The sequence below is a fragment of the Atractosteus spatula genome, chromosome 5 (genome assembly GCF_055471065.1).
Source record: "Atractosteus spatula isolate fAtrSpa1 chromosome 5, fAtrSpa1.hap1, whole genome shotgun sequence".
In the NCBI taxonomy this organism is placed as follows: Eukaryota; Metazoa; Chordata; class Actinopteri; order Semionotiformes; family Lepisosteidae; genus Atractosteus; species Atractosteus spatula.
The window spans coordinates 7,718,383-7,737,293 of NC_142710.1; the positions used below are offsets into that span (position 1 = coordinate 7,718,383).

Sequence of the window (18,911 nt, forward strand, 5' to 3'; positions counted from 1 at the left end):
TGCAATGTGAACATCCACAGTGGGCTTTTTTTGACATAAAGCATGTTGTTTATGTGATCAAGTGCAAACAGCTGGAAATGTGTTTCTGATTTACTGCTTGGCCCCACACAGGTGTTTCCCTCCCTGCACTGCTGAGTTCTTAGTGCAGTTAAGTTGACAGCCCTGTGGAAATTACTTGTGATTAATGAAACGGCTGCCTCTCAGGGGAGACACTCTTATCTAACATGGAGTCATAAAAACCTCCCTGCCGTGTGCTGTGGTCGTGAGCCTGTTCATGCACGAAGCTTTTTGCAAAAGCCTGCTGTGTCTGAAGCAGCCTGTACTGTTAGCCCTCATAATAATCAAACTTGTTCCCACTCTCCAGCAGCAAAATATCAAATTCTCTGCTTAAAGCAAAGCTTTGATTTAATCCAGACCTTGGTCTGTATTGAAACGAACTGATTGTAAACCCAGTCTAACTTTACTTATGCTCTGCTGGACATGTGAGCATTTTATTCAGGCTGAGAAAAATGAAAAGATTTAAAAATGATATTTGTCAGGGGTGAGTTTCCCGAAAACGATGAATCTTAGAGACTAACGAGCAACTTTACGATGTACGTATGTAACGTACGAGCTACTTTTTCGTGGGTTTCCCAAAACCCCTCTTAATCGATCATTTAACGAGCGAATATAAAGTACTTCTTTGTTAACCCCTCCCCTGAAGTCGCTTAGCAAAAACCATCACAAGTCGATTGAAAAACAATCGATTGACAATACTTTCATTATATGGTGTCGGTTTTGGTCATTCAGTGGGATTAAATAAAGTTGTGAAAAGGAATATGGAGCAAACATGACATCATAATTTAACAACCATTTAAGTGAAAGCGTATAGATAGGTACAAAATGGGACCCTTATTGTTTCTAAGAGAAAAGAAAATAAATGGCCGTAAAAGAAATCAAGTTTTACTGTGTGGACAGTGTATGCGTCCTGCACGACGTCTTTGATTTAAAGCCATATTTTTTGGTGCGCTGCCATTGTTAAGAATCACAGTGTTTCATGAGAAAAAAAATGTTGTTATTTTTTAACATAAAACGGTATTCATACTTTAAATATTGTATCGACCGCGGGTTTCGGTATGGAATGGAGCAGGCGTGGGACTCAGGGAATGGGGCTGAACAACACATTTATTAACTCGAATCAGGAAAGGTACACACACAGGGACAGGGGTTACAGCGCTGCACCTACACTAACATACACACACACGAAGGGAAGGGACTGTATCCCAGCCTCCGTCCCACTACATAGTCCGGTAGTCTCCAGGTGCTGTTCTCAGCCCGCCCTGCGTGGCGCTACATTGTAATACATGTTACATGTTTCACGTTCTTTATGGAATTTAAATACAATTTAAACCCCACCCCAAAAGTACTAAAAGAGGGAGTATTATTAAAACATTTGACTTATGAATATGAAATTTACCCAAGATGACTAATTATTGTTATGGCAGGGACGGGAGTTAACTGATAAGAGATTCCAAGTGCCAGCTAGAGACTCCCTAACTATGGGAAGAGGAGACCAGCCATTCAAAGTGTTCAAGGTCTGGAGAATGTCCAAATACAGGTGACCTCCCTCCATTACCATGATAACAATTTGCGTCATACAGTAAATGGCTGAAGTTTGCTATGTAAACTGGATTTACAGTTTTGTACTTATATCTCTGAACAATTCTTTGATCTTATTGTTCCGTGCATGCAATAAAGTCAGTTGTTTAAACTTCATCTCTGGGTACAGAACTTATTTGTCTGTTACAACAATTTGAAATTGGATTTAGGGTGATGGGCTCATCTACCATTGCCAAATGGTGAATGTCTGTTTTAGCATTTATTTCAAGCTTTTCCCATACAATGTCAATCAAAAATGTTTACACTAATTAATAAATTTATTTGAACCCAGAAAAATGTAAGGATAAAATTTTCAATTTTGCAAGCTCCTTTTGGAAATTCTTAGTTAATTGTAGTCTGAGAGGTATTTGGAATTTGTTTAAACCTAACATGCTGTAGCTACACCTTTTTGGTTGTTGTTGGAGCAACAGATGCACCTGGACACATCATCAGTGTTGTTACCTGAGGTCACTGGGTGTTTCGGGTCTTTCAACATCAGACACCCTCACCCTACACAAGGTTGATCAACCCTCAGCTTGTGTCCAGGTGGCCACTGATCACTCCTCTTGATGTCACATCAACTCTTTCTTTCAGCCTCTTTCTGCTGCTTCTGTGGTGGTTTTGATGGCTTTCCTCTTGCTCACTGTTGTTATACCCAGTAGACTGAGCAACAGATGGTGATGGCTTCCTCAAGAACTATACTTTGTATAGAACCTTTTCACAGCTGTGCATAATATAAACCTTAATCTAATGTATACCACTACTATAGATGTTAGCAAGAATGTAATAAATTGTTAAGAAAAGGTAAAGCTTTGATTTTAAATTTACTCCTTAATGTGATACTGTACCTCATTTGTTCCATGTTCTCTTTTAGATGGTATCACATTTAAATGTCAGAGAAGGGTTTTATTGAATTAGATGATTTATGTTGTGATGATACTTCTTTAGATTTTTGAGGCGATAAAATATTATATACTTCATGAATGTTTTTTTTATATCCGCAGATACGAAACTCGGTTACAGCCAAACTAAAAAAAAAGATTCTCTATTGTTACCCAAACGCTGTCTGTGGAAGCAATTCAAAGTAATCACTCCCTTTTGGGTTTTATTTCTAAACTGTATAATGTGCAGAATGTAGTTTTATACAAAAAAGGTAAATGGGGAGAGGGTTTGCAGTGTGAGTATTCAGTGGAAGAGAAATTGCTGTGTAATTCCCAAAAATATAACTACTGCAGCACTAAACATAGATTGATGCAATTTATTAAAACCCAATCAATATTTGATTGGGTCATCAAATCAATCATTTGAGTGCCAAGTTGCAAATCAGATATGGTGAAAATGTGTGAGAATTATGAAAAAAATGGATGTGTGTATTTGAATTATTACCAATAGTACTGAAATATGGAACACCATTTGACCAACATTTATCTGTGTTGGGTGATATACATATATTGTCAGTTTTGTTTTCTCAATATTTGAAACATTGGAAGACAAGTATTTCGCTCTCTGTAGCAGTAGCAGAATTAGTTTTTGTCATATTGTCCCCTGGAAGAAATGAGGTACAATGGAATGGGACAACCACCCAAATTTAAAAATTGCTGTGTAAATTCCAATGCCTTCTTTAATCCCAAAATGAAGACCCAAAGCTTCTTGAACAGATAGAGGAGATTCTGAGAAAGCAAGACACCTCCATCAAGTTCCTTGTTAGATTGAAGTGATGAGCTCAATCCGAGTCCAAGTCTCACTCAACACATCTACTGCACTTTCAGGATTTCTCTCCAGCAGTACGGAAACCAGGCACATCCAGAATGAGCAAAACTAGAACCTGGGAAGTAAAGTGAACTGAACACTGTAGTGTTTCTCCTATTTATTCTAATGCCAGGCTTGGGCAACCCTGTCTGTAACGGATCAATACTCTCCAGATCACTGTGCAGCTGGCAGTGTGTTCATCCCCTCCCCCCATCCTCCACACAGACCTCAAAGAGAAAAAGCTCATCATTACTCTCAGGGTCTTGTCCTTTTTTGTCAGTTAGAATACTCACTGGGCCCCAATAGTGAACCGTGAAGTACTCCTCCAATTACTTCACTCCCATTCTAGCAAAGCCTATCTGCTTTATCATGTGAACATCCATCCATCCATTTTCCATGCAGAGTCGCAGGGGAGCAGGAGCCTATCCTGCTGAGCAACAGGCACAAGCTGGAATAAGCAAATCATGTGAACATTAATCCTGCTTCTAATTTCCAGCAATATGTGGTTTTACCTACGTAAAAGATAGATCATGTTGGAGATATCCATTCTAAGAATGATCCCAAAAATCTCATAAATGGTCATGTGCAAATGTCTAGGAAAATGCAACCTTGCTAAGGAATTCCCAGAAGATCACTATGTTTTTCACTCTTGTGGGGAGATGCACACTCCTGATCTGATGACTCCTTCACCTCTCCCTTTTTCTACACCGTTGTGCAGCAGGTCTTATGGCGAAAGGCCTCAAACCTCCAATCTCTCCAATAGGTGCACCTGAACGCCAGGTCTTGGAGGGGTTCGACTCCCCTCGTGTGCCAGACATTTTCCTAGCGTGCACCACTCTTTGATTGAAAATCTTTGATTTTTTGTGCCAGTCAGTGGCAGGAGTCCAGCATTGTGATAACTTGTACTTCGACTACTGGGGAAAAGGCACTCAAGTCACTGTCACCTCAGGTAAGTAATGGAACAACTGAAGTAGAAGTAAGATGCTTGTGTTTTATTTTCTAACGAATGCAGTAATTGAACGGGGTAGCATGTTTAGTTTATGGACAGAACAACGAAGGAACTATTATGCCGTGTAGCTACGGCACTGCCTTCGATTACTGGGGGAAAGGAACGCAGGTCACTGTTTCATCCGGTAAGTCTGTTTTCTTCTTTGCAAAATCTTGTGTCCAAATTAAAATGGATATTAAATATCACCGATTCTTTCCACCTAATACAGTACATGTGGAAAGATGTGTGGGCTCTCAGCTCTCACCTCAACTAAGCCTGTTCTGAAAAGACGTTTTTAGTTAGGAAAGTACAGTAAAGAGGTTAATGTGATTACTATAGTGGTTACTTCGACTACTTGGGGAAAGGAACGAGTGTCACCATGTCTTCTGGTACGTTTCGCCCTTTTCTGTTAAGTTGTTTTTAGTATGCCCTGCTATTTATTTCAAAGTCGGTTTCCATGCGTCTTCCTCTTGGGTTCAGCTGAAAAAATATAAAACTATGAAAGATCTAAAAGTTAACAGTCCTGGCCTATACAGTATAAAAGAACCTCTTTCTTTGGTTGCTCACGGGTTCAGAGCATGTTTCGAGTGTTAGGACCGCACAGGTCACTGCGGACGCGCTCGGGAACTGTCCGGTTTGATTCGGGTGGAATCGGTCTCACAGCGCTTAGTTTTAGGACTGAGATTCTAGCGACACACAACACCGTGACTAACGACTATTTCGACTACTGGGGAAAAGGAACCATGGTGACCGTCACCTCAGGTAATTACCGACGAAACATCTTTCTCTTGCACAGTTTGAATTACGGTATTTTTTTTAAGAAAGAGAGAAAGCAGTTAGAGTATCCTATTTAAGGCAAGGAGGGAGGAGGACTTTGTGGTTACAGGACCAGAGCTGTATTTTAAAATGCAAAATATTTGGATTATTGTTTTGAGAAAATTGTGTTTTGAGCGAAAATCCAAGGTATAGGAGTATGGCTTTTACAATCCCGCGTCCATTTCGGGGAATCAGTTCACTGTACTACAGAGAACACGGTACCTATTTTTGTACACCACACAAATCGTGTCAACATTTGGAAAAGCCTAATTATGACCGAGAAGTAGCGCGTAGTTATTGCTCGAAACGATGAGCGAGGTGCCGCACTGTGACTATGCTGCTTTCGACTACTGGGGGAAAGGGACCTCGGTCACCGTCACCTCAGGTAAATACTCGCCGCTCTGTATTGAATTCACTTTCTTTTTTTTTTTCAAAAAAGAAAAAAAACTAAGGTCTTTGAATCAGAAGACTAAATTAGTGACTAGTGTCAAAGAAAGACTGTGTTCAGAAAGGCTACGTTCCATAGCCTGCAGCCTATATTTAGACGTTATTTGAACAGCACGGATTTTATATAAGCGTCCTCGTATTGAAAAAGAAGCTTTCGAGATTGTGTGTAGCGTGGAAGCGTTGTTCCTTCGTCGTGTACAGTTACTTCGAGTACTGGGGGAAAGGCACAGCGGTCACAGTCACGAACGGTAAGAAAAGACGATGTTCTGACGTTCTGGGCTCCGAATTCGTTTTTTATTTTTTAATATCTGCTGAGTGACTAATCCTTTTCAGCGCTCAATGGCAAATAAACGGTAGTTCCTTGTATTTCTTTATAAAAAAAATAACCAAATCAAAATGCATTCGGTTGTATATAAGAATAAGACTCAAAAGGTATCCAGTTTTTGAACTGGGTATTTAAACTGCCACCGCACTGTGACTATGGAGCTTACGACTACTGGGGGAAAGGCACTATGGTCACGGTAACAAACGGTAAGAAAAGTTACTGATAACAGTCGTATTCTAAACTGCGTGCTGATTCTGAACTCCTCAATTCAGAATTTAGCAGTACCAGATATTTTCGGCGTTAAGTGTTACAGCGCAGTGGTGTCTTGTACTGTATGGTTTACGAGAGAATTTCTGACCTGGAAATCAAGATAGAATTGTATGGGGAATTTCGGAATAGGAGTAGATGGCAGGGTTAGTGGTGCTTTCTTTAGATGCCTTTAGACAGGCTTGAAATACAGTAAAGGCGGTTTGCGCACAGACAAATAGTAGAATTACAGAGCTGTGCAACTGGGAAGCTTTTGATTACTGGGGGAAAGGGACCCAGGTGACTGTGACTTCAGGTAAGACATGAATATCTTTTTTACTCGGATTACGCGTTAGAGAAGCACAACATTCTTTTTAATCTTCTGTCTTTGTGCTTCACGGTAATGCGTCCTTAGAAAAGGCGAGAGACACGGAGTGATTAGGACCTGGAACATCTATTAGCTATTACTGTTTACTGACTGTCTCGCAATTGTTATTTTTCCACCCTTTTGCAATACTGTATCTCATTCTGATGATCGAAGTAAAACAATTTTAAATAAGAGGGGCAACAAGACGTTTATTTTTTAGAATTATAAATGTAAAATCCCTTTCATAAAAAAAGTAAGGCAACACTATCGTCTTGGCCGTCGATATTAATGTAAACCTCCGTTTATACAATGAACTGTTGTGCTACAATTACTTCGACTACTGGGGGAAAGGAACGCAGGTCACCGTCACCTCGGGTAAGAAAACAGCTCGCATGAAATCTTATTTTTTTGTGATTTAATTTGGCTTCGCTGTATTTCTCCAGTAAAAAAAAAAAGTCTATCAGTTTAAAAGCTTTCAGAACAGCATTTGGTATTTATAGCTATGTCGTAGGTGCTGTAGCATTAGAACAGACAAAACAATACGTATTTTATCCACCAGCGCAATTTCATGTTAGTTTTTTTTTTATTAACTAATTGAGGCAGTTCACTCTTCAGAGCTTAAGAGTGGTTTTCGCAACTAGTTATCGCGAAACGGTCTTTGGAAACACGGTCGGGTCATGTTAGTGTCGCTGTAAGAAAAGCGAACGGAACGTCGTGTAGCAACACTTACTTCGACTACTGAGGAAAAGGAACTCAGGTGACCGTCACCAGCGGTAAGTTCTGCCCCGTCTTCGGCGCTGCGGCTGCAAGAATTATTCCGTCTCGATTTTTGTTTTTACTTTGGGAAAATAGAAACACGCTTCCAAGGTATCTGTCGTTAACCCTCAGTTTACCTAACGACGGGGAGTAGACTGCGCTGTTAAACAGACGCGAATAACTTGATATACGACAGAAAGGACCAGATCAAATTATTTAAATGGGAAATTAGGGCTTGCGATTTTAAGCGACCCAAAATTTTAAAATATATATAATAAAAAATCGATGATTTTAGGGGAAATAAGTAACGTAAACGCTAGGCGTCGATATATTGCAATATAAATGTATTAATACGTTCGCAGATAAAACTGGTAGCCTACCGCATTTATATATTTTTATTAAAGCATTAACCATTCGTTCGCCTTGTAATATAATAAATACGATTTTATGCTGAAAAAGTTTTTGCACTGAGTATCCGATGAAATAATTCAGTGTGACTACAATGCTTTCGAGTACTGGGGGAAAGGAACCATGGTCACCGTCACATCAGGTAAGACCTCTAATTTAAAATATACAATAACCGTGATTTTAATGTATATATTTTTTTATCGAGTCGCTCTATTCAAGGTTTAGGAGCGGGTGGAAGACAATAGACGTTAAATAATAGGCTGCCGTCTGTAACAATAGACGTTCTCGCGTTTTTTAAGTTAAAATTCTGAATTAAAATACCTGCATTTCGGTATTCGGAAAATTTTACCACCGCTTGGTTTAAATCGGGAGAGGCGGTAGGGACTTATTGTACAGCAGAGTGTATGGACAGGAGCAGTGTGACTACTTTGACTACTGGGGGAAAGGCACCATGGTCACCGTCACTTCTGGTAAGAAAAACCCGTTTATTTCCCGTCTTTAACCTGTTGGAATTTCAGTGGTGGATTTTCAAATTTTTCTATCCGTTTGGTCGTTTTCTTTGGTAACACATGTCTAATTTCAGTTATCAACAGGTGTGGTAGGCTACTGAAATTTAAGTCGTCTCAATTTGAAAGCCTAGAAACAGGGAACGAATGCGCTTAATATTCACTGTTTGATTTTGAAAAGCTTAAAAATGGGGGGTAATTCCACCAGAGCACCAACTAGGAATGGATACATATATATGTGTGTGTCGTTGATAAATCCGTCAAGTCATGAAATGAACTACGCCCGCGATCGATTTAATTTTCAAAATTGGACTGAGGGTTATGATTCGCTGTCGTGATGATTAAAAATAAATGGATAAGTCATTCCGAAAGGATAGGCTTTAGCATTATCTGACCTTTCTGTAGCTACCGAATGCATTTGCCTTCTGCGAGCTCTGAAAAAGATACTCATTCAGTCTATTACTGGTGGTAAAATGCGCAGGTTGTTAAATGCGTTAAATTAAATGTATTCAGCGCGGTACTATTACAGTACAAGATCAGACTAGTGTCTTTGATGTAATATAAGGAATAGGACGTTATGCTGAAAATGTTTTTGTACTGAGTGTCTGGCGAACTAATTCAGTGTGACTACGATGCTTTCGACTACTGGGGCAAAGGAACCATGGTCACCGTCACATCTGGTAAGACCTCTAATTTAAATATATCATAAGCGTGATTTCAGCGCGTTTTATCGATTTTTTTTGTTCAGTTAGAGCTTTAGATCCGAGTGAAAGAGTACGATAGAGACAGCTCCTATAGTCCGCTGCGAAAGTAATTCGTACCCAGTCCTGTTAGACTCGTTCCTCACTGGAAGCGAGCGGTTAGTGTTTTAATCGCGGCGGCAGAGCCGAGTCAGTCACTGTGCTACTGGGCTTTTGACTACTGGGGAAAAGGCACCATGGTCACAGTCACCTCCGGTAAGAAATCCGTTTCTTTTATTTTCCTAACAATGCAATACCTTTCATGATTTAGATGTAAAATTAAGAAAGCTCATCTGTGCAAAGCGACACTTGCTCCGTTTACACCGGGGTGCGTAGCGTCTAATGAGGAAATCTCCGAGACCCGAACATCACGAAGCTAATGATTTAAATGAAAAATTCTGTTTTGGTTAAAAAAAAATCCTATCCAATTAGTTTGCCGAACGTCTACACGAAACTGCAGCAATAAGCTAAAATCAAGCGCCACAAAACGCAATAATCAGCAAAAGAAACGTACAAAATCCACATTGAAGTGACAAGATCTGAGCACCATGACGGCGTACAGTTAGGAAGATACCGTTGCAACCTTTGGACGCAGAATCAGATAGAAATGTCAAAACAATTTCATAAGACAAATAAAGCAATGTCTCCACGTTTCTTGTTCAGTTTAAGTTAAATGTTATGCGTCGGAATCATTCAGACTATAGAGGACTGTAAACTCCAAAAGTTTTGGATTCAGGGTAGGTGAGTTTTAAGTCACAGTGCGACTGGTTTGATTACTGGGGAAAAGGAACAATGGTGACCGTATCGTCAGGTAAGAATTACAGTTATATTTTTTATTCGGTATTCTAGTTTAATTTAGTTTTTTTTAACGTTTTGAACAAAAATGATTTAAGCGGTTTTTACTTCCAAAGCGTCCCTTTAAAGTTGGACGTTGTTAAAATGTTAAGCGGCCGAGTTTCTTTTTACAGGCTAAATATACTGTATTGAATGTTGGATGTGTTGTAGCCTGTTCGATGAGACTAAACTGCGATCATTTGTGTTCTCCGTTTTCTATTCGAAAAAAAAGTAATTGCTTAAAAATCCGCAGGTGTAAAACGATACTTTTTAAATATATAAAATAGACCATTTAAAATGGGATCGTTTAATTTTTAATTATTCATTTAAAATATGTAAAAGGAATGAAAAAAGTAAAAATACCTTATATGATACTGCTTACTTTTATATGACAAAAAGACAATATTCTATAAACCGTACCACCAGAAGGTCTTAATCAGTTAGTTAATTAATTGACGCGTCTTCCTTAAAGTTATTTCAATTCACACTTAAAGGTTTAAATAATAGACGTAAACAGTGACAAACGCTGCCGCTGTACTTACTGCACACGATGTGATCGAATTAATTGATCAATTATTTAAATTACTTCTTATGTTAAATGTACGAGTGGCTTGTGTTCCCCACTTGCTTGTCTTTATTTCTACGGCATAAAATGAATCTAATTTGCGAGAAATAATCTAAAATATCAAGTGCTCTTAAGAAAGATTAGGGTTTAGGTTGACATTGTAGATTTTTTTTTTCAAATCATTTTTAAAAGCAGAAAGACACATCCAGATCGCATATCACACAACTGCGAAGCCCAGTCGGTATGCTGTAGATTGTAGTATTATATCCTTAGGTTATATTAGTCTGATGCGTTTTCCATGTCACTTTGTGTGTGTGTTTTTTTAATAACGTGTTTATAAATGTCTTCACTTTCGGAATCTACCTAATTTGGTTTAAATTGTTCCGGGCGTATTCTCATTTAATTTAATAATGAGGATATCAGCCATGTATTAGTTACTGTACATATTGGTACAATACTGTATTACTGGCTTGCTATGTGCTATTAAGCTATCGATAGCTATTAACAGTTATTATTAATTATTTGACACTTAAATTCTATTAAGTGACTGATGCGTTCTTAAAACGGGATTTATTAGTGAAATGAAGTAGGGTATTATACTAATGATGAAAAATATTAAGTTCTTAGCAAGTCTTTATACAGTTGTTACCTATCATGTGGGAGGTACGATTTATCAGCACTGAAAGGTGACTCCTGGAATAAAGTTCAACTAGGTTCTCTGAGCAGAAATATAAAATATATTCCTCTGTTGTTTGTGCGGTCCCGTTTAGTAATTACTGCCGTGTCCTTTGCGACACGGGAGTTTGCTTGATCTGTTCGGCGAGAATTAAAGATTAAAACGTTTCCTAACAGGGCCATGTTTCAGTCTAATTTATAATATCTTGTTGAATTGTTAATGTTAATTATGTTCCTCTCTTTATTCACGGCTGGATATCTGTGTCTGCAGAGTGATCAGTTTGCCTTTTAGGCGTCAATAGACGTTTATGCCTATCTAACCTCTTGTTTTTGAAGGGATGCTTAAAATAATTATTTTTCTTCCAAAAACGGATATTTTTACTCTTAATGCTTTTTTAATGATGCATTAATCTTTGCTGTTATTAAATCCATTACTGTAGAAAATGTTGCATTATTAATAATATAGATTAGTTTGAAATTTACAGGGTGATTTTTTTCATCCCCAGAGCAGATTTTGTTTCGAGTTTTTGCAACAGTATGAGAAAAGAGAAAATATTAAAAAGAAATATATATGAAATGAGAAAATTAATTATTGTGGTAAGCAGTATTACCATAGTTCTGCCAGTAAATAGTTAGTTGTAATATTGTTTAAATGTTATTTTTTAAAATTAACTGGTTAAAAAATAGTTTTGAGATTTTTACATTTGGTTTTTTTTGGTGGTGAATGCCGTGATGTGACTCTGTGAGCAGTAAGAAGTAACTGATTATTTTAAAGAAATCCAGAATCTTAGAGAATCTTAGAGAATCTAGAGTCTTGTGTTCCAGGTCTCATACCCGGAGGTGCACCAGAGATCTGCCTGTAGTAAACATACTCAGACAGAGCTGAGGTTAAGATACTGTCCTTCAGCTGAAGTGGCTTGGAGGGTCAGAGTTCATCTTGGTCTTGCACAGTGGTGATCAAATACTGTTGGTGCAAGTTAACCTTTCTCCCCCTGGCCATCTAACACAACTGGGTGGACTGGAGCCTCTAGACTAAAGCACCTCATTCTAGCAGGGTTAACTGAGACTTGGACCAAGTGCTACCTAGGACTGCTCTCCAGATAGGAGGAGTATTGCTCATATAGAAAAAAATAATAATAACATGGCTTTGCAAGGACTGAGCTCACTAGGCCAGAGCTCAGTTTATTCCCAAATGCTTCCTTGTAGTATGAAGTCTGATCAGTTTTGCTCCTGTGCACATTAACTATCCACTCCAAAATGTTGGGAAACATAGGTGATCTGTGAAATCTTTGAAGACAGATGCCGTTTCTTCTCAGTATGAATAATGACGAATCATACACTTCAGCATGCAGACACTTGACAAGTCCAGAAGAAGCTGCTTTGGGAATTAACATCTCTCTGGATGTGGGAGGAGCAGTCAGGGCTATGTTGGAAGCTGAAAAATGAGAAGGGAATAGGAAAGCAAGGAATGTCTTCAGGGAAACCTATGAAAATGTGGACAGGCTACAACAAAATAAACTGTAACTTTGTCATGGATAGTAAGTGATTGTGTCGTGTTTCCATCTTCAGTTTCACCAACTAAGCCAGCCCTGTTCCCTCTGGTGGCCTCATGCGGCTCTGGAACGAGTGGAGATGTGGTTTCTTTGGGCTGCTTGGCCACAGGGTTCCTGCCCGATTCCCTGACCTTCAAGTGGACCGACAGTACCGAGAAAGAGCTGTCCACCTTCAGGAAATACCCATCCGTGCTCAGTGGGGGGACCTACTCCTCAACCAGCCAGCTGTCCTTGGCCACCTCCGACTGGAACTCAGGAAAAGCTTTCTTCTGTGAGGCGAAACATCCTCAGGGTGACGTGAAGGTTTCATTTGTCGGTAAGCTGGATGGATTGATTGCTGGATTTCTTGATTTCTGTTTAGACTCCTAAGACAGAGATATGGATGAAATAGGGAATTGTATTTGTCATAAGCCTCACAAAGTGAACAATTAAGTCTGCAGTGAAACTGTAAACTGAATAATTAATATTATCGGGTTTTGGGCAGCGTGGTGGCGCAGTGGTTGGCTGTGCCTGGGTTCCATTCCTGGGGTGTTGTCTGTGTGGAGTTTGTATGTTCTTCCCATGTTCACATGGGTTTCCTCCAGGTGCTCCAGTTTCCTCCCACAGCCTAAAAACATAATGGTAGGTCAATTGGCTTCTGGGAAACTTGGCCCTGGTGTGAGTGTGTGTGCCTACAGTATGTGAGTGTCTACCCTGTGATAGACTGGCGTCCCTTCCAGGGTGTACCCTGCCTTGCACCCGTTGGTTGTTGGTATAGACTTGGGCTCCCCCTGTGACCCTGTATGGGATAAAACTGTAAAAACATTGATGGATGTGTACTTCATTTAAGAAACCAACATAAATATAATCAATCAATTAATTCAATAGTGATAGGAACAGTACTAAACTATTCTAAGTTCTCTCAACCCAGGTAATTATTAAAAAGCAGACTTCGTACAATGGGACCAATGAGCAAATTGGTTCCTTATTTCCTGATGCAGGCTTTAATTAAGCTTGAATTGTTTTGAGAAATCACTTCCCAAATAATTTAAAAAAGTAATTTCTAATAAATTCTACCCAGTCTCATGCTAAAGAAGCACTTTTATCACTACTGATATTAGGTTTTTTACTTTTCTGTCATAGGAATTTAAATTGGAATGGAGCTGTTTCTGCTATTTGTGCTTTTCAATAACCTGTTTTTCATGCACCCCTGAATTTATTTCCCCCTTTCTCATTTTGTTTGTGATTAACCGGTAAAATTAATGCTCTGCTCCAAGTCTACATTGAATCATTTTGTTTTTGCATGTAGATGTCATAATTGAAATACATGGGTGTTTTTATTAATACTTTATAAATGATATAGTATATAAGCCTTTTATAATTTATGTCAACATAATTTGGTTCAAGAGGTTCAGGTTCCTTCCTTGCAGTCTTTGAAGGTGTGACCACGTCTGCAGTAGGAAGAAATAAGACTTACTGCTTCCTCAGGGAAAGGAAAACTAACCTCCCGTAATGTTTGAGGTCAACATCATGCAGGACAGAAACAAAGCAGTTAAATCAAGTCAAATATTCAGTTTACTTTGACCTACTATAATAGATGAGAACAATCACACTCAGGGAGAAGCAGGAAGGTTCTGCTCCTGTGAGCACTTGATCTTGGAGAATGACAGGAGAACTATACAGTATCTAATGCAGGCATTAGGCTCCTTATTAAAATCAGGCCACATACTGTATTTAAGTACAGTATATCCATGAGGTTATGAAGAAATGCAGAATGCTCTATACTGTGATGTTTAAATATGCTTAATGACACCAATTTCTAGGAATTAACTATCTTAACTGGATCCCACTGAAATAGTATTTGTGCACCTAAGTGTGTGTCGATATGGTGTTTATATGTCTCAGCACACCAGTGTAGCTGATGTACTGTACTTGACCACCTTGAGTGAGCACAGGACTGAACTTAGAGAACTGACACTGTTGAGGTCCTTTCATTTGTATATATTTATATTATATGCAGTGTACATGTACATACTTTTATTTGTACATTTAAACATGACATATAATGTATATATAGATACTTTTATTTTTTGTATATAAAGCCTGGAACATATCATGCAGCTGTGAAATTAGAAAACATTGACATTTAGTTCAATGTCTATGGTAATTAGTAGAAGTTAATTCCACATTGAAAAGCAGAAAGAAAGAAGAGACACTGTTTCAGCTTTGGAGCCTCTTCAGCTGTGGAAGTGACAGTGATCTTTCTTCTTTACATCAGTGTGGAGTTAACCTGCTCCTTTTGTTACACTGACACTGACTCCCCACTCTAATCTGTGGTAAGAAAAATATTTAAACACATTGCTTCTCAAGAAGCCTCTTAACTCAAGAAAGCTATACAATTTATTTTCAGAGACACCTTTTTGTCAGTCTGTTTTTTACAAATATATTATCTCATGTGTAGTACATTTAAACTATATTCATCACTGACATAACTTTGATTGCAGATATTTCAGTTTTCAAAAGTCTTTCAGAGTTCCGTGTTTCTGCCATAAAATCACCTTTGGTTCCGATTAAATTGCTTTTTTGTTGCTAAATCTCAAGGATCAGGCTTGCTCAGTTGGAAAATGGATTTTTGCTTCTTAGTCCATATTAGTCTTGCTTGTCCCAGTGGCTATAGTCAAGGCAGTTGGTTTTGCTTCTCCTGATGATTGCAGTCAAGCAGTCACAGGAAGGTGTGGGCACCACGAGGGTGGACTTGTGCTTTTCCTCTTGAATGAATGATTCCTGTCCCAGATTGATGCATTGGAAAACGTGCAAGTTTTATTCCATGTGCAGTAACTGTGTGTGTTGCTTACTTTCTAGTGTGTGTGTACATATACATGCATATGTTTGATTTGCAGGGACACCACCTGTCCCCCCTACAAGTGTGTTGCTAAACCCACCATCACCCGAGGAGTTAGCACAAAACCATACCGCCACCCTGGTCTGTGTGGCCAGTGGCTTTTCTCCTAAAACACACGAGTTCAAATGGTGGAAGAGCAATACCAAAGTGGACGAAGGGGTCACCAATATCCCTGCCACTGTGGACGAGAAGAAGCTGTACAGTGCAAGCAGCCTCTTAACTGTGACTGAGAAGGAATGGAAAAGTTCTGCTGAATTTGCGTGCGAATTTGTCCACAAGACAGGAAGTGTACTGAAGAACATTACCTACACTTCACCTGGTAAGTCTTGAATTCTGGGACAACTTATTTTTTTACAAGTACAGCTCAGATAGTATTATGTATGTGTAGCACACTTTTGTCTTCACATAGACTTAATACAAACTGGCTCTTATGCAGCACCTCATAAAATGATCTAAAATACTTTAACATTACCTGCAAAATATGTGTAGCACTGCATACATGTTGCACGTTTCAATATTTCAATATGAATATTGACTTGTGAATTTGAGAGGCACAGAATTGCAGAGAGATGTTTTGTTTTTCTTTTGTTGTTTTTCTCTTTTTCCCCACAGAGTGCCAAGAAATCAAGATCGTCATTGAGCCCCCAACAAATGAGGAGCAGTTTGTGAAAAATACCGCCACCCTCACTTGCAGAGCCATCGGCCTGGCATCTCACAGTGATGTTTCGATGACGTGGACCTCAGAGGGCAAATCACTGGCTGCTGGGGCCCCTGAATTTGGACATGAAGGAGGGAAAATTGTGGCTGTGTCTAGAGTGTCCGTGGACCTGGAGAAATGGCGCACGGGCACAGAGTACAAATGCATTGTATCACACCTTGATTCTTTTCCCACCCCGATAACAAAAACCTACAAAAGACAGATCGGTAAGTCATTACAAAACCCAGCTGGGCTAAATCAAATCTGCTTAAAGTCTTTTATTCAGCAGATTCACAGATTGATATGTATTTGGCTGGTAAAATAGTCTTTTGTAAAAAAACAAACGAATTCAGCAAACTGTAGTCTTAACAGTAGTTGTTTTTCGACAATGTGAACCTATCAAACACAAACTGAATGAGTGTTAAAGCTGAAAATTAGTTTTATAAATCTTATGTTCACACAGCCACACATGTAAACATTGATAACTTTTAACACTATTTGCTTAATTATGTGTTTATTTAAATAACTTACTTGCTAAGTAATAAAACATTATTTTAGTCTTCTGTTGAATTAAGCCCATACATAGGTCTATAACTACACATAATGTACTTCTTTAGAGTCATAAAACTACAAAAACTAAAAGCATATGATTAATTTTATACAACCCTTTACACCAACTTTTGTATAAACAGGCTGACACCTAGAAAACTCAGACAGTGTCTTTAATAGCTGGTTCAATATGTACTCACTACTCTACTTCTACCCAAAGTGCAATAGAATTCCTACAGTATGTCAGGAGTGGACAGGATTATGACTGAACCAGACTGAAAACTAACCTTGTTTTAGATATTTGTTATCAGTGCTTGTGTCTGGAAGTCAGAGCTCCAGGTTCATTTTAAGCTAAAATACTCTTATAATTCCAGCTGAGAAAATCCGCCCGTCCGTCTTCCTTCTCGCTCCATCATCCGAAGAAAATTCCAGCACTAGGGAGGAGGTGACCCTGACCTGCTTCGTCAAAGACTTCTCCCCGAAGGACATCTACATCTCTTGGCTTGCTCAGGATAGCGTAGTTGACAAGACCCATTACACCGTCACCGATTTGATCCCCTCACAGGGCGGGACCTATTCCGTCTACAGCAAATACACCATATCGTCCAAAGACTGGAAGAGCGGCACGATGTACTCGTGTGCCGTCCACCACGAAACCGCACCCCTCCCGGTCGCCGTCATTACCAGAACCACAGACAGTATTACTGGTAAAGCAACTCTGGTCAATCTCACCCTCAACCTTCCCAACACCTGCCCAGCGCAAGCGTAATGCGTCCCCTGTCCCGGTGTACCCAGTGTCATGTACTGTCTGCTGTTGTGCCTCTGTATTGTAACAGAATGTCACGTTGTCTTCTGTCTGTCTCTTTAACAGCTGTGTTTCAAACTTAAAAAGCAAAAACAAAACAAAATAAAAAATAAGAATGACTTCAGTTGTAAACTCTTCTTATGTAATTCCAAACACTATTATTTGTTACTAGCAAATGCAACGGGATTAGTATTTCTACTCTTATAGTCAAATAGTGTAATTCCCACAAATCGATCAGCACCTGGCTCATTAAGGTCTCTTATGCAGGGCTGAATTCACTCTAAAAACAAAAAGAGCTTAGGGGATAAGGGTTGCCTCATCCATTTATTTTCATATAGTTTTATGATTAATATGACCAAAATGATGAAAAATGACAGGATTGCAGTTAAATATTGAGTTTTGTTCTTTGTGTGTTTGTTCATAATACTGTAGTTAACTTTGTATGTCTTCTGTCCAGAGTTATCACACCACTTCAGTGTAAAACTTTTCTTCTAGATATTCCCACTAAGCACAGGTTACTAAACAAAATAACACCCAGAACATCGCCAACACTGTGTGGCCGTCAGACAATTATATTAAAAGTGGACCAGGGGAATAACAGATATAATCACTATTACCTGAAAAGATTTGTTTACCACTCCTTATTATATAGAAGCAAAATGGTAAAAAAAAAAGCAAGAAAGAAGAAATCATTCTATTTCTTCTAGCAGAAACCTTTTATTGGAGGCTCAAATATGTTACGATTTATACCATTTGGAAACATAGAATTGAAGGCTATAAAAATACACAATCAAATGTAATCAACCCACAACTCCACAGATAAGAACAGATTACAACTACTAAGATTCCAAAGTCATTCAGATATACATGCAACCATTAACGTGTCCAAAGATCTCAGAAATTAACAAAGGCGAACCTCATACAGGCTGAAAACAGATTTCAGATCCCCTGATCTTAATGCTAAAGGAAGACTAATGAAGCACAGAAAACATATCCATTAAATTAATTAATGGCATTAATATATGTGAAGCAGTCAGCCTCTCCTGTAAAGGAGAGTATAATGGAGGTTGTGATAAAATTAAACATTTCATCTCCTTGATCTCCCCCAGAAACACCCAGTAACACCAGATCATCAAACACTAGATTCGTCTGCAGTGCATCAGCCCTGTTCTCAAACTGGATTTATCAGTCGATACATGGTCAAGGGAGGTGAAGGAAATGCTTCACATTCCCATCCCTGTGAAATCCAAGCCAAAAATAAGTAGAGAATAATTATAGAATGAAAAACAATTAAAGCATAAAATAGATTAGAAAAAGAAGAGGGCAACACAAGTTTTAATAAAGACTCATGGAAGTCTTGAAAAAG

The 18,911-nt window shown here is 38.8% G+C and overlaps 1 protein-coding gene across 1 annotated transcript in view; it reads left to right on the forward strand.

The window, feature by feature from the left end:
• Positions 1–4,952: 4,952 nt before the first annotated feature.
• LOC148833931 (uncharacterized) overlaps positions 4,953–18,911 on the forward strand; it is a 42,519-nt gene continuing 28,560 nt past the window's right edge. The window contains exons 1-5 of the mRNA XM_088915705.1: positions 4,953–5,137; positions 12,630–12,929; positions 15,493–15,813; positions 16,107–16,418; positions 17,115–17,505. Of these exons, the coding sequence (XP_088771831.1) occupies positions 4,954–5,137; positions 12,630–12,929; positions 15,493–15,813; positions 16,107–16,418; positions 17,115–17,505 (1,508 nt within the window). The 5' untranslated portion in view covers position 4,953. The remainder of the gene's footprint in view (positions 5,138–12,629; positions 12,930–15,492; positions 15,814–16,106; positions 16,419–17,114; positions 17,506–18,911) is intronic.